The 27,867-nt window shown below is 46.4% G+C and overlaps 1 protein-coding gene across 28 annotated transcripts in view; it reads right to left on the reverse strand.

The window, feature by feature from the left end:
• Nucleotides 1-2,498: 2,498 nt before the first annotated feature.
• The window catches only part of Wdr59 (WD repeat domain 59), a 67,278-nt gene continuing 41,909 nt past the window's right edge, over nt 2,499-27,867 (reverse strand). For 3 of the 28 annotated variants that reach the window (XM_087595195.1, XM_087595194.1, XM_087595187.1), the window contains 9 exons: nt 26,380-26,533; nt 17,322-17,455; nt 16,568-16,649; nt 13,104-13,216; nt 11,758-11,908; nt 11,578-11,650; nt 10,138-10,261; nt 9,823-9,965; nt 2,683-3,425 (listed from right to left, as the gene is read on the reverse strand). In XM_087595195.1, the coding sequence (XP_087451321.1) occupies nt 3,190-3,425; nt 9,823-9,965; nt 10,138-10,261; nt 11,578-11,650; nt 11,758-11,908; nt 13,104-13,216; nt 16,568-16,649; nt 17,322-17,455; nt 26,380-26,533 (1,210 nt within the window). In that variant the 3' untranslated portion in view covers nt 2,683-3,189. 28 annotated transcript variants of the gene reach the window in all.

Here is a 27,867-nt window from a genome sequence, read left to right on the forward strand (position 1 = left end):
AACTCAGATGTCTGGGGCCCTTCTCCCCATCCCAGCACACCAGGCTACACATGCTGTTTAGATCCTGGTACCCAAACCTGGCACATAGTTCAAGATCAAGCTTATGTCATGGAGTCTTTTGATCAATCAATAATACAGGGGGTGGGAGAGGCCCAGATGTCATCCTAAGATATAAGTGCAAGTGTGTATGTACACTGGTAAACAAATTACACAAAACTGTGTGTTAGTGCACGACTGTTTCTCCTCCATGTTATTTTACCGTCCTTAAATGACAGCATGGGGGCTGGAGAGATGGTGTAACAGTTAGTTTTGGCTTTGCAGTCATGATGATCCAAGTTAGGAATCCTGGGGTTGAGGATTTAGCTCAGTGGTAGAGTGCTTGCCTAACAAGCACAAGGGCCTGGGTTCAGTCCTCAGCTCCAGGGGGTGGGTGGGTGGGGGTGGGGGTGAGGGGGGGAGGGGGGGATCCTGAACACACATGAAACAATCAAAGTGTCCTGAAAATACCTATAATTCTAGTACCACAGAACCAGATGCCCTCTTCTGTCCCACACAACATACACTCGAAGACACACAGAGATTCACACACAAATAAATCCTTAAAAGTATAAAATGTTGGTTTTTATCTACAAGGTTGATTTCCTAATCTATTCATGAGTCTTAAATCATAGTTCAAACAAAGTGATATTCCACACTTCTATTATGAAACATGTAGGTATTTTGTTTTAGAGTTAGAGTGTGTGTGTGTGTGTGTGTGTGTGTGTGTGTGTGTGTGTGTGTCTGAGGATCAAACTCATGACCTCCTGTATGCTAGGCAAGCATTCAATTTACTCAGCTAAATCTCCAGATCTTTTCTATGTCTGTTTGTAAGTGTCTTCATATGTAAGTTAGGTTGACCATCACTGTGTAGCCCAGGATGGCCTCAAACTAGAAACCCTCTTACCTCAGCTTCATGACTGAAGAAATTAGACATGTGCAACCATACTTCAATGACACTTATGTCTCTCAGGTTAATCAATTTGGAATCACAGCAAATGTAACTTTTAAATTACATTTTTTGGTATGTGTGTGTATGTACCACAGCATACAGGTGGAGGTCAGGGGACAGGAGTTAGTTCTTCTATCACATGGGTCATGCTGGGGTTCAAACTTAGGTTAGTAAGCTTAGTGGCAGGCTGTGGGACCGTGAAAGGTAGCATGGTCCCTGGCTGAACTAAGGCTAGAGGCCCAGGAGTCCCTGAAAGGACAGTAGGAGCTTTGCCTGATCCCAGGCACCAGGCCCCTGTCACTAGCCACAGCCTGCTCATAGATTGGTGGCCATCAGTCACAGAAGGGCAACACCTCAAGTCCCTCCACATGTGGAGGATATGATCACAGATCACATAGGCTCAGACAGAGCTTCATACTAATGAGATACATAAAGGCCTGGAGGCTTAGCCAATAAGCTTTCCTTCCCAGACACTCCTCCCTGCAAAAGGAATTTAATCTCAGGCCCACCCTGAGAAGTGGTTTTACACATCCACTTTCTGCCATGACAATAAATGCCTTAAAACCATGGGCTGCCTCTTTTCATTGAGATCTGCTGTGGGGAGTCATAGGGAATGTCTTTGCCTATAGAGACTATCTAATCTCCTGTAGAAGGCCTCTCTGCACTCCCAGCCACAGCTCCCAGCAAGCATAAGCCTGTCAAGCCAAGGACTCTCCCCGAGGGACCAGCTGAAACTCCCCTTCTTCCCCTAACCCCAGGCCAGATCGTGAGCCCAGATTGCGCTCTTAGATCTGTGGAGGCCTGGGGACCCTGGAACCTGCTCCAGCTATCCTACACCTCAGATTTCGTTTCCCCACCCCCAGAGCAGTGTCCCAGGGCTTTCCTACGGCCCAACACCTGCCTGGCCATGCCCTGTGGCAGAACAGACTCGAGACCCATAATCCTTTTGCCACTTTTGCCACTGAGTCACATCATAGGCCCAAGGAATTTAAATTTCTAAGAGATAGGAATTTCAGTATATAGGTTGGTTTTGTTTTTAAAATTCTCTTCCCTGGTATAGACACATGAAACCCCGGAAAATCCTGAAGGAGTGATTTTGATGAGTTTGTAAGGGAGTTCAAGTAAAAAGCACCCTTGGAACCTGGCCAGCCTGCCCAGAGGCAGAGAGAGACTTTGGTATCAGTGCTGAAATGCAATCTCATTTCCCTTTTGCTGGAAGAAATAATTATGAGACTCTTGTGGTTAAAGAGAACCTTAATGTCAGATTCTGTTTCCTCTGTCAGATGATCAAAGTCAAATGGCATTTCCTTTAGAAGTCATGGGACTAATTCTAGTCCTGTCCAAAACAGTTCCCTTCAATCAGCAGTACAATGCAAAGTGAGTCACTATGAGAGTCACTGTTCTCTCTCTCTCTCTCTCTCTCTCTCTCTCTCTCTCTCTCTCCCTCTCTCTCTCCCTCCCTCCCTCCCTCCCTCTCCTCTCCTCTCCTCTCCTCTCCTTTCCTCTCCTCTCTCTCTCAAACAAGTATAAACTTTTATTGGTCAAAGTAAAGCAGATGGAGAGAAACAGAAAATATCTATCTTGAGAATTCTTAGGGGCTGAAATGTAACTCAGTGGTATGGCTGCTAACCAGTATGTGCAAGGCACCGAGTTCAAGCCCTGTACCAAGGAAAAGAATGCTGGACGTATGTATGTCCGTCATATATTACATTTTAGTATTGTACTTTATAAGGCTATCATTAAGGTGTCATCTCCTAAAGTCACAGACCCCACAGCTCTTACTGTGACACTAAGAGCCAGTGTCTTTTAGCTCCGGAGACCGTGTTGCAGCTGGTGTGTGTCTTCGTACTGGCATCTGGAGAGCCCAGTCCTGCTTCAAGGACAGCATCTTGAAGGCTGATGCTGGCTCTGGTGGCTCTGGAAACAGGTACTTTTCCTCATGAAAACCTCCACTGTAAACTCAACAGACAGTGCAGGAGGGTCAGCTGTGTGTGCCTCCCTCCCTTCTGGCACCATCCATGACCGGACAGTCAGAGAAGGGAACACAAAGGCTCGGGAGCAGAAGCTGTGACCGGACTATTGTCCATCCTAGATCAGAGGATGACCCTGGTTCTAGAACTTTCCACCACAGCAGCAGAGAGCCTTCTCCGGCATTTATGGAGTCCTCTGGGATTTCTGGAAGTGTCATCGTCCATTTAACTTCAGAAGGTGCTCTCCAGCAGGCAGTGGCAGCCACACCCAGTGGGACACACCTCCTGGGTCCGGAACCACTCCATCATGTGGCTTGTGTGGCCGCCGTGTCCACAGGTCAGGCAGAAGTTGGATGAACCACGCACAGCCACGTGGCAGATGGCACACTGGAACGTGAAGCCTTTGCAGATGGCACACTGGGTGCCACGGACCTCACTCCGGCAGTGACTGCAATACACACCAAACTCTGGAAACGGGTGGACAAGAGGCAGGCAATATCAGCTTTAATAAAGGCAGCCTGGGTCTGGCTAGTAAGGATATCTACTCTTCTCAGGGTCCTGTCAGTCTTTCCTCTTTTCTCTCTCATCCTCATACTTTTTCTTTCTCCTGGTCAACCTGGTCAACCAGGTAACTCCAAAACTCATTTACTAGGGTTGGAGAAATGGCTCAGTACCAAATGCCCTTCTAGAGGTCCTGAGTTCAATTCCCAGCAACCACATGGTGGCTCACAACCATCTGTATTGAGATCGGATACCCTCTTCTGGTGTGTCTGAGGACAGCTATAGTGTACTCATATATATTTAAAAAAACAAACAATAAAAACAAAATCTCCATTTGGCTGTAGCCATTTTTATTTAACCAATAGCTTTAAACTAAGGAACAAGTTGTGTACAACAGAAGCTGGTAAATGTGCGAATTCACTTGTAGGCTTAGACCTTGGGTACAGAATTTAGTATTACAATATGTAGCAACAGATCAGACCTCAACAGCTCTCTCTGGCCTTTTGCCCACTCTAGTCCACACCCACCTCTGTTGTCCACCTGCCTGTTGTCCACCCACCTGTTGTCCACTCACCTGTTGTCCACCTGCCTCTGTTTTCCACCTGTCTCTGTTGTCCACCTGCTTCTTTTTTTTCTTTTTTTTTTTCCTTTTCTTTTTTTCGGAGCTGGGGACTGAACCCAGGGCCTCTACCACTGAGCTAAATCCCCAACCCGCCAACCTGCTTCTTTAATCTATCTGCCCTTTTTGACTGCACTTCCTCTCTTGCCAACCTGGAGCACCTGGACTAAGTTCATGACCCTGTTTTTTTGCAAATATCCTCAGCTCCATTTCTCTTTTCCCCTCCTAGTAACACCTGGACAAGCTGAAACTGTGAATTAGTCATAACACCTGCCCACTGGACATCTGCCCTGGGGAGCAAAGCCAGCTGGAGGATCCCCATCAAAAGTGTGTTTCACTTTCTGCTCCTTGGTATAAACCCATTTAGGCATATACACATAACTTTTTTAATCTTAAAAAAAGAACCAGAATTTTAAAATATAATTAAATTAAAAAATCAATATCTTTTTAATTTAAAGAAACGTTACGTGGGCAGATCTGAATCTTTAGCGAAGGAATTCTCCCTATGGGAACAAACTCCTCTCATCCTCTCAGGTCCTGAATACCTCCCTCCTTTCTTGTGTTTGTTTCTGTTTTGAATCAACCCTGCTCTTGCTACAGAACGCAGGCTGGCCTCAGACTCCTCTTCCTTTCCAGACGTCAAGTGCTAGAACTACAGGTACGTGCAACCACATTGGGCTGACTCAGTAGACTGTTTGTGTCTGCTGATCTGGTGATACTACACACAGAACAGAGAGCAGACCAGGCTTCCCGGTGTAGGGAGATGACTGTGGTCTTGGGAGCCTCCAGCACTTGCTGAGCCCGTACTCCTCAGTGTGCGGCTTCCTCCAAATTCGCATGGACTGACTCCTCTGTCCAGTCTGCAGCCACCACTTATGTTAATGTTTTAGTCTCTTTCAGAACCCTCTTGCTTCCTTTCTACAATCCTGTGATACTGTTTTTATTGATCCTAGGATATATATTAATTCTCTTTCTGTTTTGGTTTTTAATGTTGTTGTTTTTTGACACAGGGGCTTATGCTGTCAAACTCAATATGTAGGTGAGACCAGCCCCCAGTTCCTGTGCATTCTCACACCTGGCAACAATAGTTTCTAATATCATTTATCTGTCTCATATTTCAAGCTCTGTCAGGTACGTGCGCGCTCGCGTGTGTGTGTGTGTGTGTGTGTGTGTGTGTGTGTGTGTGTGTCACTATAACACACACACACACACACTTCCTTCTGTCTCCTGCAGCCTTGCATGGTGCTCCAGAGCAGGAGATGTCAACAAGGCTTTGGCTGACTGGTAGCCCATACATCAGCTCTGTATCTACGTGACTCATGTTTTCCTAAAAACTAATTTCAAAAGACAAATTGTTCCCGGCTATCATCAATCTCTTCCTGGTACATTCTCTTGTATTTAGAAGCTTTGAAAAAAAAATCCACACTGTCAAAATAGAATTTTGTATCTCTGTATTCCTTCAAGCATGCATACCTAGGCACGGCTTACTAAAATAACCTGGCTATTTAGTGTCAACTCTTATAAATATTGCTCTGGTTTATTTTTTCAAATGGAAACTAGAGATACATACAACATACAAATATTTTATGAATCTTATCAAAGCCCAGCATTCCCTGCCACGCACTAGAGGAGACCTTACCTAGCTGTTCTGCTGTTTTTGTTCACGGTCTCTTTCTAAAGGCCACTGTACAAAGCCCGCTCCCCTACTCTCTGGAACCCAGTCTGTATTTCATAAGGGTGGGTCCCACAAACACAGGATGCACTTCGGGGCCTATTCCACCCCGTGTCTCCCACCCCCTCCTCTCCATCCCACTCCTGTGTCCCTTAGGAGTTCATTTCTACTATCACGTCACAGACATACATGTTCTATGCACACTAAAATCTAGAATCCACAAGTCAGAGACAGCATGGGATGCTCGTTTTTAGACACGGAATTAGTTCACTTAAAAGGATAATCTCCAGGGGCATCAGTTTCCCTGCAATGACACCAATCATTCTTTATGGCTGAATGCAATTCCATTGAGTTATACACCACATTTTCTTTTTCCTTTAAGAATTTATTTTTGGGGTTGGGGATTTGGCTCAGTGGTAGAGCGCTTGCCTAGCAAGCGCAAGGTCCTGGGTTCGGTCCCCAGCTCAAAAAAAAAGAATTTATTTTTATCTTATTTGTATTGCTATCTTGCCTGCCTGTATGTCTGTGTAAGTGTGTCAGAATCTCGGAGTTACAGACAGTTGTAATCTGCCATGTGGGTGCTTGGAACTGAACCAGGTCCTCTGCAGGAGCCTGAGTCCTCTGAACCACTGAGCTGTCTTTCCAGCCCCGTACCCTTTACCCACTCCTCTGATGGACACCTAGGTTGGTTCTATAACTTAGCTATTGAAAGTCATGCTGCAGTAATCATTGATGTTGGTATTCTAAGCTCCACCCCACAGCTACCTGGCAACAGCCAGGTATGCTCCGCCCCACAGTTGCCTGGCAACAGCCAGGTGTGCCTGACTATAAAAGGGGCAGCTTGCCCCCTCCTCTTTCTCTTATCCCTCTCTTGCTCTTTGCTCTTCTCTTCCCTGCTCTTCCCCTCTGTCCCTTCTCTCCCTACCCCGCCCTCTTCCCTCCACATGCTCATGGCCGGCCTTTCCTCTCATCTTCTACTCTTCTTCTCTCATTAAACCTCTCCACCTGGAACCATGTTGGCTTGGTGTGTTCTGTCTGGGCATGGGACGAGATTTAAACCCCAAGAATTGATATGCTAGTATCCCCATGATATACTGACTGAAAACAGGAAATGCAGCCAGATATGGTGGCTTGTGCCTTTAGTCCCAGCACCCAGGAAGCAGAGGGAAGCAGAACTCTGTGAGTTTGAGGCCAGTCTGGTCTACATAGTGAATTCCAGGACAGTCACAGCCAGGTAGAGAGACACTGTCTCAACCCCCCAAGCTCCCCAAATGCACCCCACAAAAAACCAAAACAGTAAATGCTTTATGAATTTATCTTCCTTGCTAACCTTATGTATAGGTCTTCCAGTTTTAATGTGTTATGTGCTGTCAAGGTTGGCAAAAATCAAACTAACTCTCCCTCTCCATCCATCCATCCATCCATCCATCCATCCATCCATCCATCCATCCATCCATCCATCTGAGGCAGGATCTCTCTATGTACCCCTAGCTATTGGGAAACTCACTGTGTAGTCCAGGCTGGTCTAGAGCTCAGAGGCCTACATGCCTCTGCATCCCAAGAGCTAGATTAAAGGTTTGTCCCACCATGCCCAACACAAAGTGAATGCTTAAGTATCATATCCAAGCATTGCCTATTGGCTTCCCAGAGTGGAGGCTCCTTCTCCATGCAGTCTCCCCCACCACAGACAGCAGCACCTGGCTCTGTCTTCCCTAGCTCTGTTGTGGCTAGACCACATTTGGCTCATACATTATTTACCTAAGCAAACATTATCCAAGCCATGTCTATGACACGTTTCCTTTCTTGCACATTTTGTTTTCCCCAGAATTAGTAACTGCCTCATTCTTTCATTTGATTAGTTTGCTATGTACTTATCAATAATTCATCGCTAAACTCTCCCTCAGATGTCTGTGTCTTCTATAAATACACTCAGCAGTGAAATACACTGAATTATTTTTTCATCTTCTCTCCTTGGAGCCAGGGCTCCAATCTCTGTCTGTCATAGTGAGCATCCTCCATCAGTTTTCTGGTCCCTTCAGTTCCTGGACTGAATCTAGCCCTGCTTCTTAGATACACTCGAAGTTTACTTTGTTCATGGCTGAGAAAGGGCTCAGAATTCTAGGTTAGAAATGCTTTTCCTGAGACTTCTGGAGAGCCTGCTGCCTGGTCATGGAGTTTCCCAGGGTCGGTCGTCAGACACTTTCTCTTCCTTCACACATGAACTGCTTTCTCTTGCTGGAAGCTTCTAGGTCGCCTCTAGGTCCCCAATCTTTCTGCATTCACAATGGTGGCTGGAGCGATCCAATCTGCAAATGTGCTTCTGTTCTCTGCAGAACAAGCTTATGGTTTGCTGGTCAGCAACCGGGAGGGGTCACTTGAGCATCCTCCATCAAACAAGACCAGCTTTTAAATTTCATCTGAGTCCCTCCTGGAGGCCCAGGTAGTCTTGACTCCTAAGCCATGCAGGATTCTGTAATGGCCTGTTTTCTGACTAAAAGCTCAGGGTTTGCTCGGGCCCTAAGTCAGCTGCCAATAACTTGTCCATTTCCCAGCTCCTAATTTATTGCCAATGTTACTTCTCCCTGTGCAGAGGCTTGCCGAGCTCTAGGGAGGAGGGGACAGTGTGAGGTCACTCCCCCTGGAGTCCTCCACTGTCTTCTGTAGGGAACCTCTGCTTCATCTCTCCACAGCAGTCTGGCTTCTCCCAGCTCACTGCAGTCTCATCTGAGTCCTCACCTTCCTCTTGGACGCCAAGTGCTCACTTCTCTAAGGGCCATGGCTGGGAGCCCTCAACTGTGCTCCTTGGTTCTTCCTTCCCACCCTCAGCTCCCACATAAATACACTCTTTACTTTTTTGAGACAAGGTCTCACTATGTACCCCCTAGCTGGCCTCAAACTCACAAAGATCCTCCTGCCTCGTCCTTCTGAGTGCTGGGCCTAAATAAAGGCTATCTCACTATGCCTAGATAATATATGCACTCTAACAGGCTGACCTACCAACTGTAGAGGGGCGGTCCCCACATCACCGGCTCCAGCTCAATACAACCTCCCGAGACCCAGATCACATCTGACCGACCATGCGGCTCTTCAGAGTCCCACTTGTGACACCCCGGAGACCCTGAGCTCCAGCGTCCTTCATTTGTTTCTGTTTGTGGCTATGACACTGTTATGTGCTCAGCCCATTAACTGGAAACCCAGGGAATCACTAAAGCTCCATTTCTCTTGCTCAATCCATGTCTAAGTTGTCAGCAGTGACACTAGGTCTACTTGTTTTTGTTTGTTTTTAAGACAGGGTCCCATTATGTAGCCCTGGCTATCCTGGAACTCACTACGTAGGCCAGGCTGGCCTCAAACTCAGACATCCACCTGCCTCCTGAGTGCTGGCATATGCCACCACTGCATGGCTGAATCTATTCCTTTTTGTTTATTTTCAAAACAGGGTCTCTTTGTATAGCTTTGGCGTCCTGGAACTCGCTCTGTAGACCAGGCTGTCCTCAAAACTCCCAAAGATCCGCTTGTCTCCCGAGTGCCCGGCTGAGTCTACTTTCTTCTTATGTTTATGGTGTTGCGGTGCCTGTGCGTTTGCTTGCTAAGCAGATGTACGCAGTCCCCACAGAGCACTTCGAGGGCTTCAGACCCCCTGGGCGAGTTATGGACCACAGTGAGCCACCACGTGGGTGATGGGAACTGAACCCAGTTCCTCTAGTAGAACAACCAGTGCTCTTAAGCCCTGAGCCCAAGTACAGTTACCATAGTGTTTAACTGCTTATATTTCCTCTCTACTCTGCCATGGGCTCCACTGTGCTTACCCCGGCTGGACAAGCAGTAACTGGGTGATTCATCATCGCTATCCCTGACCACACTGAGCACTGCGTCCAAGACATGCCGTGACGATAGAAAGTGAGTCCTGTAGTGACTGTATGTATATCTGCCTTTTTCAGAAGCTCAGAACAGACTCAAACACTTTAGAGTCTTCTGTCTACAAACGAGCGCAACCTTCCCACCCTAAGGTTGTGGCAATAGAGCCCAGGGCCTTCCTACCAGCACCAGGAAGAGTTAAAGTCATACTCACCGATCCCTTTGTGAGGGTCAGGAGGGCAGGACACAAACTTCAGCACTTCTGCTCTCTTCTCTCGCAGACCCCAGCGGTAGAGGATCTCTCCGTAGCACTTCTTAAAGTCATCAAACTGCTGGGTATTGGCAGGGTCCAGGAGCCTGGATAAACCCAAAAGTCCCCTGTCAGTTCCTTAGGAGAAATGGGAGCTCACCACCTAATGGCGTTTAATCTTAAACCCCACCTTCTTGAAGCCAGAGTTTGATTTGGAAGCTGAGCATTCTGTAGCTGCCATAGGAGAAGGTAGCAACCCTTCTCAGAGAAGGTGGCTACCTTTTGTTTTTATCATGCTGGTCTCGTTCCCGCTCACGGGGGTCACTGTAGGTCAGACTCCCAAAGCGGAGTTCCTCTGGTGAAGACTCCCCCCAAGGTGAAGATATGTGTTCTGTTTCTCTTCCTGCTAAGGAAACTCGAAAGAGGAGAGAGATGGCCATCAGGAGGCACAGAAAAGGAAGCCTTTCCCAGCTCCCACGCCCCATTGCGTGTCCACTGGATTCTCTGGAAGCCAAATACACTAAACTGAAGACTGAGGAACAGAGTGCTATGGTGCTCTTCCCTAGTCTACCTCTCTGTGCATTTACCCCCAAGAGAGCCCACTAAGTACACATGATAGCCAAGCAAATTATGACGTAGGGACATAGTAGAATTTGATGCAATGAATAAAGGCCTGCTAAATGTCATGAGAAAACCCTCGTGATAAGAAATCAAAGAACACAAAATAGCATAGCCCAAATGACTAACACACACGCGCGCGCGCGAGTGTTTTTAAGTGAGAGACACTGAGATAGTAATCCTTTTTTTTCTCTGATAGTTTTTGTTCTTTACTGGACATGCATGTTCTAGAATAGGGGTGTGTGTGTGTGTGTGTGTGTGTGTGTGTGTGTGTGTGTGTGCGCGCGCGCGCGCGCGCATACAAATCTTCTGTGTAGCCCAGGCTAGCCTTAAACTCCCAATCCTCTTGCCTTTACTTCCTGAGTGCTGGGATTATTTTCTAAGAGGCAGGGTCTTGCTATGTTGTCCAAACTAGCCTCAGATTCCTGGGCAGGGTAAACTTTTATCTTGGCCTCCTAAGAAGCTGGGATTACAGCTGTATATTACTACACCTGGCTAAGGTACTATTTTTAAAATCACAAAAATTAAGATAATTTCCAAAAAAATCTTTTTTTTTTGTCTCTCTGTGTAACACAACCCTTGGCTGTCCTAGACTCGCTTTGTAGAGCAGACTGGCCTTGAACTCACAGAGATCTGCCTGCCTCTGCCTCCAGAGTACTGAGATTAAAGATACGCACTACCATGCCCAGTCTCAATTTTTTTAAATCCAGGCAATTCAAAGATATTAACTTCATTCAACAAACCCTATGGCCACCTGGTTTCAGGCCAGCTTTCTCTCTCTCCACTGAAAGGACACAAGGGGAGAAACGGATGGTGGAGGTGGCAGATGACCATGGGAAAGAGGCACGTGGATAAGGCACGTGGGAGGATAAAGGATAGGTTAATGTGGTTTATGACGTAAGCCCCACTGCAGCTTTTCAAGCAAACCCAAGCAGCACAAAGACCTCCCAGAAACCAAATGCATTCAGCATGCATGGCCATGCCCTGCTTGTCCCTGATACAACACTTAGAGAGGAAAGATGGAGAAGGTGCACTAAGCTTCTATGTGAACAGCCCTCAATAGCCAAAGTCCAGTGTGGGCTGTGTGATTCCCTCACCAACCTATGCTCCAGCCACCGGTGTTGAACCCTGGATCCGACATGCTGGAGCAGGACCCCGAGGAGGTAAAGCTGGGCTAGAAGGGAGGAGGAACACACACTGGCATCAGAACACTGTGCCATGTCAAAGTTACATTTGGGGGGAAAACAGACCTCAAGGGAAGGCAGAAGACCATGAACTCACGTATCGACTGTGGGACACCACAAAATTAGAAGACCGATTAGGGAAAGGGCCAAAAGGGTTTGGTAACCCCTGAGGCCGGGACTGGGCTTCAAACACGCTGCAGAGCATAGCCAAGGTCTGAACATCTCGGAGTCGGCAATAGTGAGCCAGTCTGCAAAATATGGGAGGGGGAAAAAAGCCAAGGGGAGGAATGGAGGGAGGACTCTTACAGCCATAAAACTAGAGGATTTTCCACCCTCCCCTTGACCTTCTCAGAAACAGGCTTCCTACAGATCCACACCAACTGTGAGGTGGCCCCCACTTATTTTTGTTAGTAACAACCTAGATAGGAATCTGAAAGCCTGTTTGGCTTTCCGGCATGGGCTCTAATACAGCACAGCTTCTGCAGAAGCAAGCAGACTGACCAAGCAACTGAGAGAGGCGGTCCACACACCCTCATGCTCTCTGTCACCCCAGCTCCGGGAAAAACCCCATCTTTGTGGTAAGTTTCTATATGGGTCCTCTCTTTGACTTTATACTACACGGAGACGCTCAGAGAACACTGGGTCAGCAGGGCATGTCTAGTTCCTAGATTAAGTAAGAATGAGGAGGAGTACATTTACCTTCAGTTTCCTTCCCCTGTCTCTCAGGGGCACCAGGCTAGAATGTGAGCTTATGGACTGAGAGCGTTCTGTCCTGTGGCCTGTGTAAGCTAAGTATGCAAGCTTTACAGCCCCTGCCTTAAGGACCAGGCAATGGGAGCACGATCAGCTGCTCCAGGTCTGGCCTCCCCAGCAGAGAAGCCAACCTCAACTGAAACAGCGGGGGTTTCTCTGCCCGGGCCCTGAGCCTCCCAGTGAGGAATAACACTTGAGTGGCTTACTTACTGCCTTAAACATGACTTTATACGATCTGACTTGCTGTGCTTTGGAGTAATACAGTGGACATAAATCTGATGCTTTTATGAGCTGTCAAACAGGGTCCTCGTATTGGTAGAATGTGAATACCAGCACACACTTCTACCCTTGTCCCCATGGGCCAAACCACACAGCACCATGAAGACACACTTACCATATCCAGAGCCCACAGGTCCATGGACCCCATGGTGTGAGTGAAGGCCTAAAGTACTCTAATGAGTACTGGACTGTAAGGGTTTCAAACTCTTGTGAGTGACAGATGTTACTTAATGTCTCATGCTGCCAGAAGTTCATTCTACACAAAGGCCATTTCTGTGATAAAGGCAAAGGGCCTTCCTCCCTTCACACCTCTGGCTTCTGCTCCCCTCACCGTCATGGGAACATTTCATGTGTTTACAGACTTACAACCCCCTCCACTCGTTTTCCTCACTTTTAGCTCTCAGAACCTACAGGGACTCCAGCAGCTGTCGCCCAAATGGATGTCGAGCCCAGGGTGTTTCCAAATCTGGGTCAGACTTCGGACCAAGGCAAAGGTCTGTGGCTACTGTAGCCAGTGACCAAACCTAGAAGGACCAAAGAAAAAGATGCTCAGGGGTTGGGGATTTAGCTCAGCGATAGAGCACTTGCCTAGCAAGCGCAAGGCCCTGGGTTCGGTCCCCAGCTCCGAAAAAAAGAAAAAAAAAAAAAAAAAAAAGATGCTCAAATTCAAACCACTGAAGAAATGAACAGAAACTGCAAAGGGGGCCCATCTGTCTACCCTCTTCTTACAGCCTGAAACCTCACCACAAGGGTGGAAGCTGGGGCTGGCAGAATTCTAGACCCCACTCAGATTTACTGCAGCACAGATGATGTGTTAACAGGGCCCTCAGCGACTGAGGATACTGTAAAACTGAGGAACACTAACCTTAAAACTTTCACTAAAAGCCAAATGTGGAGGGTGCAACCCCAGCACTTGGCAGGCTGAGATGGCCAAGACTTGGAGGGGAGACTACACAGTGAGTTTTACCCTAGCCTGCACTACACGGCAAACCCCATCTCCTCAAACTAAAATAAGTAAGGAAAACCTTCCATTAAGCAAGCTTCAGAGATAAACAGTATCACAACTCAAGGGGCCAGCTCTTCGGCACTCTTGGCCTCTTCTGATGCTTCATTGGTGAACTGGATTGGCAGAGAGCAGAGCAGTCCACAACCCACTGAGGACCTGGTCTTTGTGCAATGGCTAGAGAACACTGTCACCTCCATTACGAAAGTTTTAGGGCCCTCTTGAAGCTAAAGAACAGGCCAAGAACTAAACAACCTTGGCTTTGTTTATGTTGACATGAAGTCTGATAGTCACCCAGGCCTCAAACCTTATGGGGCTTAGAATCACCACACTAATGTCCATTAAATGTCTATTAAGCCCAAGGCCTTCACTACCCATCAGAAAGAGCCCCAACCCCTTGAGACCCTTCAGAAAATTGAATATTACTTTTGGAAAATCTCTTCTGTTTTGTTTGGCTCAGGAAAAGCAATACAGTCATTGGAATACACCACTCTAAACCCAAAAGGAAGAAGACACGAACTTTGAATCAAGTCTATAATTTGAGATGAGCAAGTAAATACAAATGCCAGAAGGCAAACATTAGATGTGTAAAATACTAGCGTGACGGCAACATGCTGAAAGCGACGTACAAGTCTCTCTCCAAGGAGAGACAGCAGGACAGATGTTCTGCCGTGGCTGACGATTGAGTTGTGTTAGTGTCTCCCTCCATAATGCACATTTCCTAAAGGATTTCCACAGAAGGGCGCCCTTGCATTTGTTTCTCTGGTAAATGTGAGGGACACAAAACAGGAAGCATATCTTTATCAAAGGCAGGAAGAAAAACAATAAAATTCTTGGAGCACTCATTGTCGCTCGGGTAATTTCTGTCTTTAAACATCAAGTTACGAACAACAATCGCTGAACAGCTGTGGAAATATACAATACAGAAAGCAGGCATTTCCAGTGATCAGACGGCTAGAAGTCACAAAGTTTACTTCTTTTATTATCTAATGAAGTCAGAAGTATTGCACTGTTTATTTTATAGCAGGGACCCTGAGGCTCAGAAAGCCTGAGCAGCTTGCTGGGGATCACACACAGAAAAAGTGCTAGGGCCCAGAAGTCAAGCAGGGGGTGCCTGAAGACAAGAGTCTCCCCATCACTGAGACTGGTCTAGCTTTCTATACCAATTCTGTCAGAAAAGCACTGGGGGAGAGGGGGAGGAGCTAGGGAGAGGGAAAAGAAAAAGGAAGCAGGGGAGTGGAGAGAAGGAAGAAGAGAGAGAGAGAGAGAGAGAGAGAGAGAGAGAGAGAGAGAGAGAGAGAGAGAGAGAGCGCGCAGAGAGGTGCAGAAGAGAATAAGGAAGAGGGAGAGAACTCCCTACTGAGAGAATGTTCTGTTCTTTGGGGCTATGGAGCAGCCTTCACTGATCTCACCAACCCCATGGAGGAAATTCTTCTGGTTCTCACACTATAAACTCCCTCAAAGGCTGAGGGCCTGAGATAACTTGCCTGGGGTGTTTTCTAGGACTCTGAGCTGGCCTTGGCCTCCACTGTAAATTCCACGCTGTTCCTATTAGCTCATTTTGCCTTCTTAGTGTTCAGTCTGGTGGGTGGGGCTGACAGAAATAGATTAAATCCATGAGGGAGTTTTTCTTTAAAGGGTTTCCGGGAGAGATGATGTGATATTCATTACTAGATGAATGGAAATCTTAGGGATGTTTTTAATCAAATGAAAATCAAGAAAAGGCCTTAGTGTTGATTCATTTAGTTATGAGGGAAAGCAGTGAGCTGCTGGGAGACCTGCTAGTCACTTCCAAAGCTCAGTCTAGCAATCAACTAGAGAACAGAGAGAAAGAAAGACAGGAAGCAGTTGGCGGTTGCCCAGGACTGATGGGAAGAACCGACTGAAGGACAATGGTTTCTTCTATGGATGATAAAAAACACTTTGAGCAGTTTCTAATGAGAGCTCTGACAACACTAGATACACTAAGTATCACATTTTAAGTGGGCAGACTCGTGATGTGCAGACTGAGTCTCAATAAAAGAGAACAAGCCATGAGAACCACAGAGATGAAGGAAACTGACATCTTATAAATGTCATATATTATTATTTAAATATTTACTACTATGTTAAAAGCAAGAATGTTTTGCCTTCGGGTATGAATATCATGCACATGCCTGGTGCCAGAGGAGGACGGAAGAGGGGGTTGGATCCCCTGGAACTGGAGTTAGAGATGTGAGACACCACACGAGTGCTGGGAATTGGCCTTCTATCAGAGCAGCCAACGCTCCAGCCACCTTTCCATCTCTCCAACCCCCTGAACTGAACATCTCTACCTTGAAATACATTCTGGTAAACCTTATGAAATATTTTTTTAAAAGTTTCAAAAAGTAATTGAGGTGAAATGACAAAGGTACAGATCCTCAAATTTAGGTGACAATAATCACTGTGGCATTGAAATAGAAAGTTTAAGAAAAAAAAGCCACTTCAGGATCTTCCCACAATTTTAAAAAATTACCCACAGGTGGCAGTGGTGGGGCTTCCCTATAATCCCAGTACTCAAGAGGCAGAGGCAGGCAGATCTGAGCTAGAGGCCAGCCTGGTCTACAGAAGAAGTTCCAGGAGAGAGAGAAAGAGAGAGAGAGAGGAAGAGAGAGAGAGAGAGAGAGAGAGAGAGAGAGAGAGAGGGGAAGGAGGAGGAGGAAGAAGAGGGGGAGGAGGAAGAAGAGGAGGAGAGGGGACAGGGGACAGGGGACGAGGGAGGAGAGGGAGGCTGCTGAGTCCTACAGGCTGTCAAAGAAAATAAAAAAGAAACTTCAAATAGGGGGCACACGCTATGAGCATCACTGACAGCTGTCAAGGCCAGAACCTCGCCAACAGGGAATGATAATACCTGGACGAGATCCTTCCTTCCAACAAGCATGGCAGAAGTAGCATTCTTCTGACACGTCTCCTGAGTATCGTTCACATTCAATCTGAAATTAAAACAGAAAAGACTAAGAAGGTTTCTACTCGAATTTCCCAAGAATTCCTCCTGATTTAACAGCCTAGAAAGTGCCTCTTTGGTTGTCACTCACGACACCTCCTCTGACAGGGAGGGAAGGGTTAATTAGATCTGGTGCTATAGGGCTGTGGGTTCCCCCCTGGGGGACCAGAAACACCCACCACTTTCAGGAGGTGGCAATAAGAAAAATACTAATTAGCTACCAGCCTTTCTGTTGAGTTCACAAGGTCTGGGATTTAAATATGTGCAAACCAACTGCGATTTCCATCAGAAAAGTATTGTGCTGGGAGTATTCTGTTATGTGTTCAAGGACCTGGAGGACCTACAGGCCAGCCTCCACTCCCTACTGTCTTTCAATACGAGAAGGATTTAACAATACAAGAAGGGTCTAAGTCCAGGCTTGCTGGACCCTGAGCATCGGAGGAGACCATTTATGGGCCGAGGTCATGCTTTCAGTCAGGTGAGAGCCTGTGCCTGACCTGCAGAGACAGTGAGGTAGGAAATGAAGCCACAGTCTGGTAATTTGTGAGTCACCAACAGAAAGCTAACACACCCACCGTGTTTCCCCAAATCATCCAAAGCTTTAAAAAGACCCGCAGGTCCTAAGGGACACGCTCGGTGTCATCTGTGACCTTGGACTTACATGTACAGCTCTCCCAGGGACTTGTGAACAGGAAGGAGGCACGAGACATCCTGGATGATGACCTTCCCAGCGGCCTTAATGGGTCGGTTGCCAGAGTCGGAGCCCTCCCGCTTACTTTTCCACCGCCTTGATTTCTAGGGGAGATGACAAGATGTGACTAATGGGGCCTCCGGAGAGTGGAAACCTACAGTTGCAGAGTACATCATATTTGGGTCATTGGTAATTTGCAGAGACTCTAAATTACATCATGCCCACAATTACATGAATCAGCATCTGTAGGAAGTAAAAGGTAACCAAAGGCCCAGAGCTCCTGACCCCAGACCCTCACAGGGAACGGAGCACCTGCTGGAGGGCCATTACGCTGGGCAGGTATTCAAAGCAGGTACTAGGAAGCCAGAATTAATTAACTTAAAAACAGCAGGTAAAGAAGTTAGTAAAGACCCCCCACAAATGGGATGGGGGGGCTTTAGGGTGTTCAGTACTAGGTTTAAAGTTCTTGCCTGAAACGATTCAAAGACTTTTTTTTTTTCTTCGTAGACAGTTCAGGAGGGTTTGTTGGTATTTTAATTCAGACACGACAGTGTGGGCTCTGCAAACTTTAACGTATGAAGACAGAGACACTTGGCAGCATAAGAATTGCCTTGTTTTTGGAGCAGGCCTGAATTATTTCTACAAGCGGTCATTTCTGAAGGTCAAAGACACTTAGTTGGGGAAACTGAGTAAAAGACATGGGAGACCATGGGCACGTTTCGGCTCCCAGAGCTGTCCCGGGAAGTGGCTGTGAGGAATGAGAAATGTCCTGGGAAACGGAAAGTAACAGTGTCGTCCTATCTGGTATCTTCAAAAGGACAACCAGTCATGGGAGCAATGTCCTATTTTATTTCCAAAAGTTGAAAGAGGTCACCAAAGTCACTTGACTGAGTAAGGGAGCAGCACATTTATTAACAGGAGAGGCATAAGGACCAATTAAAAAGGGGCTTACAATCTGACAGCAGAAAACTAAGGTACAAGCGTTCTGGCTTAATATGGCCATAGGCAATTTAACCCTAGTTAATCACTTGCTGTGGATTTAGTCTCATGCCCGGCAACCTTCCTTTTGCTTCTTGGTAACCTGTGGCTATCCAATCTCATGAGGTCAGTAAGGGTAGAGTGAGAAGACAAGAGATGCAGACTGCATCAGCCTAACACTGCAACCTGAAACACTGCAGGCACTGTGAGTGCGTGGTCGGGAGCCATCGGCATCTACCTTTCCACTCCTGGGTTTGGTATAACTACTCCTTCAAGAATCCATGTCTAGGGGTTGGGGATTTAGCTCAGTGGTAGAGCGCTTGCCTAGCAAGCGCAAAGCCCTGGGTTCGGTCCCCAGCTCCGAAAAAAAGAAAAGGAAAAGAAAAAAAAGATTCCATGTCTAAATCCAGGCATTTAGCCCAACGCTCCAAGTGTCCGCTGTGTCGACTTCCCGTATTAGTCACTATGTCTTGGGGCCTACTAAGTGCGGACCAGCTGGGTTCCAGACAGGGAAGTGAAGCAGGTCAGCTGAAGTGTCTATGGATTGCTCATCATAATCTATCACTATCAGTTTGGAGCAGGATCCAAACGCTCTTTAGAAGTGGTTCTATCACTACTTGTTAATTATCCACACCTTTTGATTCTTCAAAGCAAGGGGGTGGGGGAGCCATGACCTGCCATTACAGGGTAAGCCTCTAGTCTCCTACAGGCCCTGATTTCTTGAAGAAGAACGACTATGTCCATACTCCAGAACTATCCTTTTATCCAGTTGGGGTCACTCATGTAAGGGAAGGACATGTCAGAGTGGGCTGGAGCCAGGCAGTGTTAACTGAGACAAGACAGAGGTAGCCACAGGAGCATGCGAGATGGGGGTAACAAGTGTATGGCTATCCTACAGAGCAGCACAAAATGCTTAATTAGCTGGAAACGCTGCACCCGCAGCTCCCTCCTAATTGACCATTTTAAATGAGATTTAGAATGCTGGATTTAAACAAACAAACAAACAAACAAACAAACAAACAAAAATCTCTGAGTATGTGGGATAGTTTAGTGGTGGCTGATAGTTACTGCCAAGCCTGACAACCTAGGTTTGATCCCCAGAACCTATTTAGTGGAAAGAGAAAACTGACCCTCACAGGTTGTCCTCTGACCCTGCAAGAGTGATGTATTTATACACCTAAGTGTAAAAAGCTTCCCTTTTAATTTTTATGCCAACAAGATCCCATCTGGAAGGGAATAAGATCATTTAGTGTATCTTCTGAGTTGGACAGAAGGCTTCTAAACCACTGTGAACATGAAGTCACTGTGGCTCTTTAGCACAAAAAGAAAAAAAGGTAAGCACCTGAACAGTTTAGCAACTCACAAAAGCTCATCTAATTATACAGTGGAAAGAAATGGAGACCTTGGGAAGGGCGGATGGGACCTGCTAGCTCTTAGAGTACACTCAAAATAGCCATGCTTTCCTGACTTCAAAAGCAAACCTAACAAAAGCATTTTCCTAATTATATGAAGGCTCGAGTGCCAGGAGTAGCTCATTTGCAAGGAGACTAGCTCACTCGGCAACAGACATTGGAACGAGTCCAAGTGTCCTGATATTTGATTTGAGATTGAAAGATTTCCCTGGCATTACTGTGTTAGGACTTGTTCTGGACTGTCCATGCTGAGCCAGCAGGGGCCTCACTGCAGCTCCATGGGAAAGGGGCATAACCTCCATTTTGTAAGTGGAGAAGTGAACCCTATACAAGGTCACGGTTGTGGAGCTGAAATTTTAAAAGGTCTATCAAGCTATCACGCTTGTGTGTGTGTGTGTGTGTGTGTGTGTGTTGTATGCATATGCATGCAGAAGTCAACTTCTGGTGTCTTCCTCAATTATACCATTGAGAGATTGGACACAGACTCTCTCACTGAACCTGGAACTCACAAGATTGGGCTAGCCTGTCTCTGCCCAACTCCAGTACGAAGGCTACAGACACTGGCCTGATCACTAGGCCTGGCTTTTATATTGGCACTAGGGATCTAACACAGGTCGTCATGCTTGTGTGGCAGGCACTTTACCACCTAAGCCATATATCCTACCCCAGTTAAGCCCATTTTCAGTAATGAATGTAATTTTAAGAATCAATAAAGAAAGAAATTAAGTCCTAACTAATGTTCCAGTAAATGTGTAAGTAGTGTGACCTGTCTCTAAGCAGATCAGTCAGTATCTTACTGAAACGACACTTAGTTCTGGTGATGCTGACCCTAACGCACGTGTAAGTAGTGTGATCTGTCTCTAAGCAGGTCAGTCAGTATCTTACTGAAACGACACTTGGTTCTGGTGATGCTGACCCTAACGCATCCTTCTGTAATTACTTTTCCTGTTACTTCTCTCTCAAGCATGGTGAGTACATTCTGCTAACCCAGGGTAGTTTGCTGCAGACCTGATTGTCCTTAATATTTTGCAGGCACTCCAGGAGTCCCTGTTGTTGGTACAGCTGTTAACAGAAGTACTTACCAGGATTTCTATTGGGAGTCTTTAGTTTTAAGAGAAGAGTGACACAGTTTTCCCAGGAGTGAGCCAGATTCAGACAAGGACATTGGGTTTCCAGCTGGGCTTGAGAATGTGTGCTGCGTGCGTGTGTGTGTGTGTGTGGATGTGTCTGTGAATGTGACCTCTTGTGAGTTTATTAAGATTAGGCATCTAGAAAAAGTCAGAGTCCAAAGAGATGTCTTAAGACTCTCATCCCATTTGCAGACAATCCCAATTGCAGGGTTACGGAGATCAGTAAAACAAACAAATTTGAGCTGCCAATTCCTTGAAAACAGAAAGGCAGTGGTATTCAGCAACCTTCTGCAATTATCCCTCATTGAATTATGGAAATTGGTCTGTATTTCCTGGGATTGTGTGAGACAACAAACTTCCAGGAATTTCCATCTGATATGTACTGGGTGTCTACAAGACAACTGTGGAACTTCCCACAGCTGCCTCAGCCTGCAGTGGAGGAGAAGATATGATAAATTTTTAAACAGATGTGAGCTGGGGCCTTCGCTCCTAGATGTCCCTGATGAGAAGATGAATAATTTTTTTCAAAGAGTTTCCTTTAACTTTGGGTAATAAGAAACATTCCTATCCCATCTGTTTTCCCTAAACCTAACTTTCTCCTTAATATGTTGAAATACTTTAGGGGTCTCTGCTGTCTGTACAGCTGTCAAGTAACACTGCCAGGTTTCTCTTAGGATTCTCTGCTTGTGGAGAACACAGAGATACAAGGCTGAGGTGGCTACTCTGTCCAGGTCAGGGAAGGGCACTATGGTCTAAAACTTTGCCCCTTGCCCTCCTGCACTGCTCCAGTCCCATTCTGATAGGTCCCAAGGTGGATTCCTTTCTGTACTGATAAATGGGTACCTCTGGGAGGCAAGGTCTTTCAGTGCTCCATCAACAGAGAATGCCCTTCCTCACAGATGCCATGGGAAGAGACTGAGGGGAGAGAAATAAAGCAAGGCAGACAGGTTATTGCATGATGAGCTCTGGGAGAGCCCTGTGAACATCCTGGGGAGGTGGTTATGGAGGATGGCAAAGAGGACAGGGAAGAGGGGGCTGGGTGGAGGGAGCCACTAAGTGACAAACACTAGCCAGCTCGTGCCTGCCCACTACTGTTACTGCTACAATCGGAGGCAACATCAATGCCAGTAAATGGGTTAAATGTAAAATCAGCCCAAGAATAAGCCACCGACCGCTTGCTTCGCAGCAACCCCATCGACAATGCATAATCAGCAGAGTGGGCAGGAAGCCAAATGAGCTCCTATTTGAAGAGCGGTGGGAAATGGGCTTCTAGAAACCAGTGAAACTCAGCAAGTGAGTCGGATGGAAGCAGCCTTTTGAGGAAAAGAGGCCACGCTGGTGGCTTGACCTGCAAGCTGCTGATAAGTGGTTCTCGCCCCTTAGGCTCCTGGTTTCAACTGGTTTTTATAGGGAATGGGTGTTGGTCTGTTGTTCTAAACATTCTTTATAGCAAATAAAATCGAGGCTGCTTTGAGGATACCTTGGCACTATGAAAACATGAAGGGCCAGGAGAGGAAGACAGAGGAGGGGAGATGGCCAATAGGAATGAGTAGGAAAAGGAGGAAGGAAACAGAATGTCCATAGCAAATTTTATTATGAATGCAAAATACTAGGGTAAGAAGAAAAATTTGCTCCAAAAAATACCCAAAGGATAAAACCAGCTCATGTAGCCAATGAAACAAGTAGGTCTTCCCTCTCTGCATCAGCCCAAGACTGTAAAACAGAGACTAAAGTCAAAGTCTCTTCTCTCTTCCTCTGCTCCCCGCCCCCATGCCAAAGGCAGGCTTTGGAAAGCTCCATGCAATTTGCAGAAGTGCCCCAAGTGGTATCAGGTGAGCTAAAGCCATTCGATCAGGTGCCTTCCAAGAACCCAGTAGTGAGTTTCATTTGCAAAGAAGCCCATTGGTGATCCTTGAGCGGTTACCCATTTCAAATACCATGACTGGCAAGGAAGCAGTCCTTGGTGCCTGCCCCCCCAGGGTGAAAAGTTTACTGCGGCTGGTCCTGAACACCAGCCAGCCTGTCATTCAGGTTCCTCAAAGCCAGGCAGGTGGCATTTTATTCTTGGGCCTCTGGTAGAGACAGGATTAGTCAAGGAGAGCATTTGCACAGCGCACAGTACCGGGAAGTCGTTAATTGCTTGTATGGACCAACGTCGCCGGGCAGAGCGAGGAGACATCTGTGCGTGAAAACGTTACACCCAGGAAGAGGAAGAAAAACACCAAGAAAATTAAAAGGGAAAATATAGAATAAAATGAAAGTTCCCCCACATCTGATGGATTTATAGGTATATACGCTGCAAAATGGGAACTGGGGTGACTGAAGAGGCTGAGCCTAATCGTGGAGGGGTCTTTGTCCCTCCCCTCCCCCAACCCACCTGCCTCAAGCCCAGCTTCAGTTTTGTTGCCCCTTAGTCACTGTCCAGGATATAAGGAGGCTGATGTCAACATGACTCTGACAAAGAAACCTAGAGGAAGGACTGAGGGACTCTGGCAGAGATAAGGTCCTGCTGCAAGTGGAGAAACAAGCCAAGAGTGTCCCCTTCACCTTGCAGGTGTGAAGAACACAGCAGAGTGCACTCTTGTTCCTGCAAGGCTCTGTTCCCAGAATGGCTGGGGGGCAGCTTGGCAACTAAATGTCTGAGCACCAGGGCTGCAAAGCCATTTCCTGAACAATGCCGGGGAACATGAGGAGCTTGGCTGAGGAGGGCACTCCCTGGGCACTCCAGCGTCGGGTAGGCAGTGTGCCACACTGATCGTGGAGATCGGACCCATCCATTAATTTAAAGGCCTCTTCAGTTACTAACATGGGATCTATGTTAGTAACACAACTGAAGCAGAGACGAGAGGCTGCAAAATTTAAAAATAGGCCTATAGGTCAATGCTCAATATTTATTAGAAGATCCAGAATAAACAGTATTTCTTTGGCCAATCTGTCCTTGTGAGTATCTACTTTCTGACCTGTGGGACTTGACAGGTCTTTAGGTCACTTACACTTAAGATTTAAGTGGCAAACGTAATTTCATCCAGAGCACACTGGGTGAATGTAAACTCTACCTAAGGCGGGCAGATTAAAATCAAGAGAAATAGACCACAGTGCGCAGGCGGCTGCACGAGACTCTGCAACCCCAATGCACTTGCTCCGTGCTAGGCCTTAGCACAGGCCCATCTCAGTCCCTCTGCCTCCCGCACGGAATACTCTCAGGGGCAGAGGTCTAAGAGGATATACAAGTGCACACGAGAAAAACGTGGACACAGAAAATTTCAGTAAGCCAGAAACATTTCCAGAGCAAAAGAGGTAATATGCAAGCATTTCTCCTTAGGAGAAAACAGTCTCAAGGATCATCAACCTCCATAAGGAGGATGAGGCCACAAATGGAAGAGAGGGAGGGTTTCCACTGCCTCAGTAGCCCTGCTCTATATAGACAGAATAATGCATGAATAAGCCTCAGGGAGAGAGAAGGTTATTTCAGATTAATCACAAAACAACTGTCACTTGTTTTAGACATCTCAAATACATTGAACCACATGAAACTTTTAGATCAAAAGTGGTTAAATATAAGTAAATGCCCACAATTTACCTCCACAATTATTATATGGCACTCTTTAAAACGTGTCTTCCCTCCCCAGGGCTCCTGAAGGTCTTAGAGTTAGTTCTGCTTCTTGACTTGGGTGCATGTTCATTCTCTAAGCTACTCATTTACGACCAGCTAATGTCACTGCATATGGTAAACTGCATATGGTATAGATCAATGCAAAGGCTTCATGCTACACCACGATTTTAAAAAAGTGCTTCCCATTTTATTTGGTTGCTATGTAAAATAAACCTTAAAGGCTACTTTCTATGTCAGAGCAGACGACTAGATCTGCCCATTTCCTGTGGAGAGGCAACACTCTACGAGCTGCCCCACACTGAAATCTCACAGTCCTTTCTAGCTGCTGGGATGGTCAGCGCATGCTCTCTTGGTGCTTCTTCATGAACATGGAGCAGGTGGTGAAAGGGGCCAGACCATTGTAACCATGAATGCAGGCATCACTGGTGCCTGTCTCGGAAGCACAGGCACTCTGACTACGGATGGGCTTTACATGAGCACAAAGTCAAATACGTACATAGTCTGTTTTAGCCAATCAAATTGCAAGCATGGATGGCAGCGCATGCCATGAATCAAAGGGGCATCCAGAACTGCCTCTGACTCCCGGATCTCTTCAAACTGGCCCTGATACTAAATAAAACCCTCATTTACCTAACCGTAAGTTTACGCGACCTTTATGTCAACTAACTGCTCGAACTCTCAAATCTTCTACCCACGTAATAGCTGCCTTGCACAAAAAAAAAGGAGAAACTAATGTTTTAATGTAAATGACTTCGGGGAGATACAGTCTGCTGGGTGCTTGAGGGAGGTCTGTGACAGAAAGGGACAGGACTCCATCCAGGAGCTGGGGAGAGGGAATGTGGAGGGCTGAAGGCACGCATGAAGTCAGCTAGCTCCATATCTCTGTCCAGATGGCTTTGCCCAAGATCGGTCTATCCCAAATGCCAGCTGCTGCCTGTGATTTCAGCCACATAAGCCCTGAGACTAGTCAGAGCTGGCCAGCCATCAGTGCGAGCTGAAGGAGACTCGGCTGCAACACATGTGAAGACACTTGCAATGCCTGATGGAAAAACTATTTTTTTGTATTTTAAAGCAAATTTTAATTACTGACAGTCATTATTCCTGTTTTCAGGGAAACAGTGAAGAATTCTTAGGACCAAATTTACACAGTAGGTCAGCAGAAATACTGACTGTTTGGACTGTCAGTGTGGAGGCCTGGCTGTTGGCTTGACAACAAACAGACTTCTAGTGTTCCCCAGTTCTGCAGGGTCCTTCCAGCTCAATGCTAAGTACTGTAGGGTCACTGCATCCCTTAAGAACCCCAGAAAAGCTGGGCAGGGTGGTGCACACCTTTACTCCCAGCGTTTAGGAGGCAGGGGCAGGTGGATCTCTATGAGTTCCAAGCCAACCAAGATTACATAGTGAGATCCCATGTTTTAAAAAAAAGGGCAAGTTCAGATTGTTTTTGTACCAAGTGATCTATTCAATGAGACCTTCAAGTGTAGACTTAAGAACAAGTGGGAAGCCTTCTAGAGATCAACTTCACCCACAACTACAAAGTCCCCTCTCCATCAGGGACCCATCTTCAGAGTGACTCTCGGTGCATTCACAGGCACTGGGAGATCACAGGAGACCCAAAGTTAAGTATTCTACTTGAAACATGCAAACAATTCAACTACTGGGAGGGATTGCCAGGACAGATTTTAAGTGGAGAGCAGTATAAGAACTAACCACTTCTACACCATCGTTTACAGTAGTGCAAACCAACTGAGAGCATCAGAACAATGACCGTTCCTGCATAAACTAGGAATGAACGTGAGAGACCACAGAGGATTACTAACCTAACCACTGTGTGTGGCTCAGGACACAAGAATGCAGAAGGGGTAAGAATTAAGGGCAATGGCTCAGACACGCACCCGTTCCTTGTAGTAGAAGGAGCTGATGGAGACCTGCTCTTTCTCACTGCGAGTTGGGCTCCCACTGTACAAACGCAGGTTCCCAGGGGCCTCGGTGCGGATCTTCATCGGTGCAATCAAGCCAGTGTGATAAGCAGACAGGGCTGAGAGAGACCTGTGGTTGGAATGAGAATTATCCATACTGATTGTACTCTCTATACTCGAGTATCTTCTTAGCACTCAATGAAACTGAGAACATGGACATGGAAAGAAAAGGGGAACCCAACACACACACACACACACACACACACACACACACACACACACACACACACGTAAAAATCATCTGAAAGACCAGGGCAGTCTGAGTAATTAAGGGAAGGCCTGTCTCAAAAATTTAAAAAAAAAAAAAAAGATTGAATAATTTAGGAACAAATATACAAGACAATGAAAAAAAATACAAGACAATGGAGAAACACTATACAAGGGCATGAAAAGATTCTACACTGTTAAAAACATCAGATTTCTCTCAACAGATGCACAGAGCCAGTGTGACTGCAATCACAACGTAAGTAGGCAATGCAGACACCAGCAAGCTGACATAATTTTACAGAGGTGGAAAGGTCTAGAATAGCCTTCGAGACCCTGTATCACCAAGCATCAAGACTTACTAGAGAAGGCTGTATTCTGAGTGACAAGACATGGGGAGGGATGTATAGATCAAAAGAATAACTAGGCTATGGAAACAGATGGCCAATTTTCATCCAAGAAGGATGGCAGGCTGCATAAATGGTGCTAGAACAACTGTTTATTTCTATTAAATAAAACAAATGTCCTTACACTATGCCATAAACAGCAAAGAGACCAAAATGGACCAAGGACCTTAAACGAGGAGTTTATAGACTCTCGGAAGAAGATGCACACGGCATCTTTGTGACCTCGATGCAGGTTGAGGCTTTTTTTTTCTTTTGATACAATACAAAAATCACTAACCATAAAATTAAAAAATGATGAATTAGGCAGCATCAAAATTGAAAGCCATGTTCCCTGACATTGTTAAGGAGGGAGGAAAGCCAACCATGCATTAGGACAGAGGCAATGCATATATTCAGCAAAGGATGTGCAAACAAAATAGAGAGCGACCACAGATAAGGAGCACAGTGCAGGGCACTTGGGCAGGCACGTCACAGAAGACGACACCCAAATGTCCAGAAGCACACAGAAGCTGCTCGCAGTGTTAGTCATGGTTGTGGGAATGCAAATCAAAGCAACGAGGCAATAGTTCCCACACAGCACGGCGAAAGAAGCGGAAGACAACACAGAGGCAACACAGAGGAGCTGTGCAGGGTCAAGCCTGAGACTTTGCTGCTGAGAGGAGGAAAAAGCACCCTCGTCACTCAGCACACACCCCTCAAAGTTAAACATGCCCATCCTATGACTCAGAAGTCCTACTCCTTGGGTCAAGAAATTACTATATCCATGCAGAGAGAGAGAGAGAGAGAGAGAGAG

This window comes from Rattus norvegicus, chromosome 19 (assembly GCF_021556685.1).
Source record: "Rattus norvegicus strain SHRSP/BbbUtx chromosome 19, alternate assembly SHRSP_T2T, whole genome shotgun sequence".
Lineage (NCBI taxonomy): Eukaryota > Metazoa > Chordata > Mammalia > Rodentia > Muridae > Rattus > Rattus norvegicus.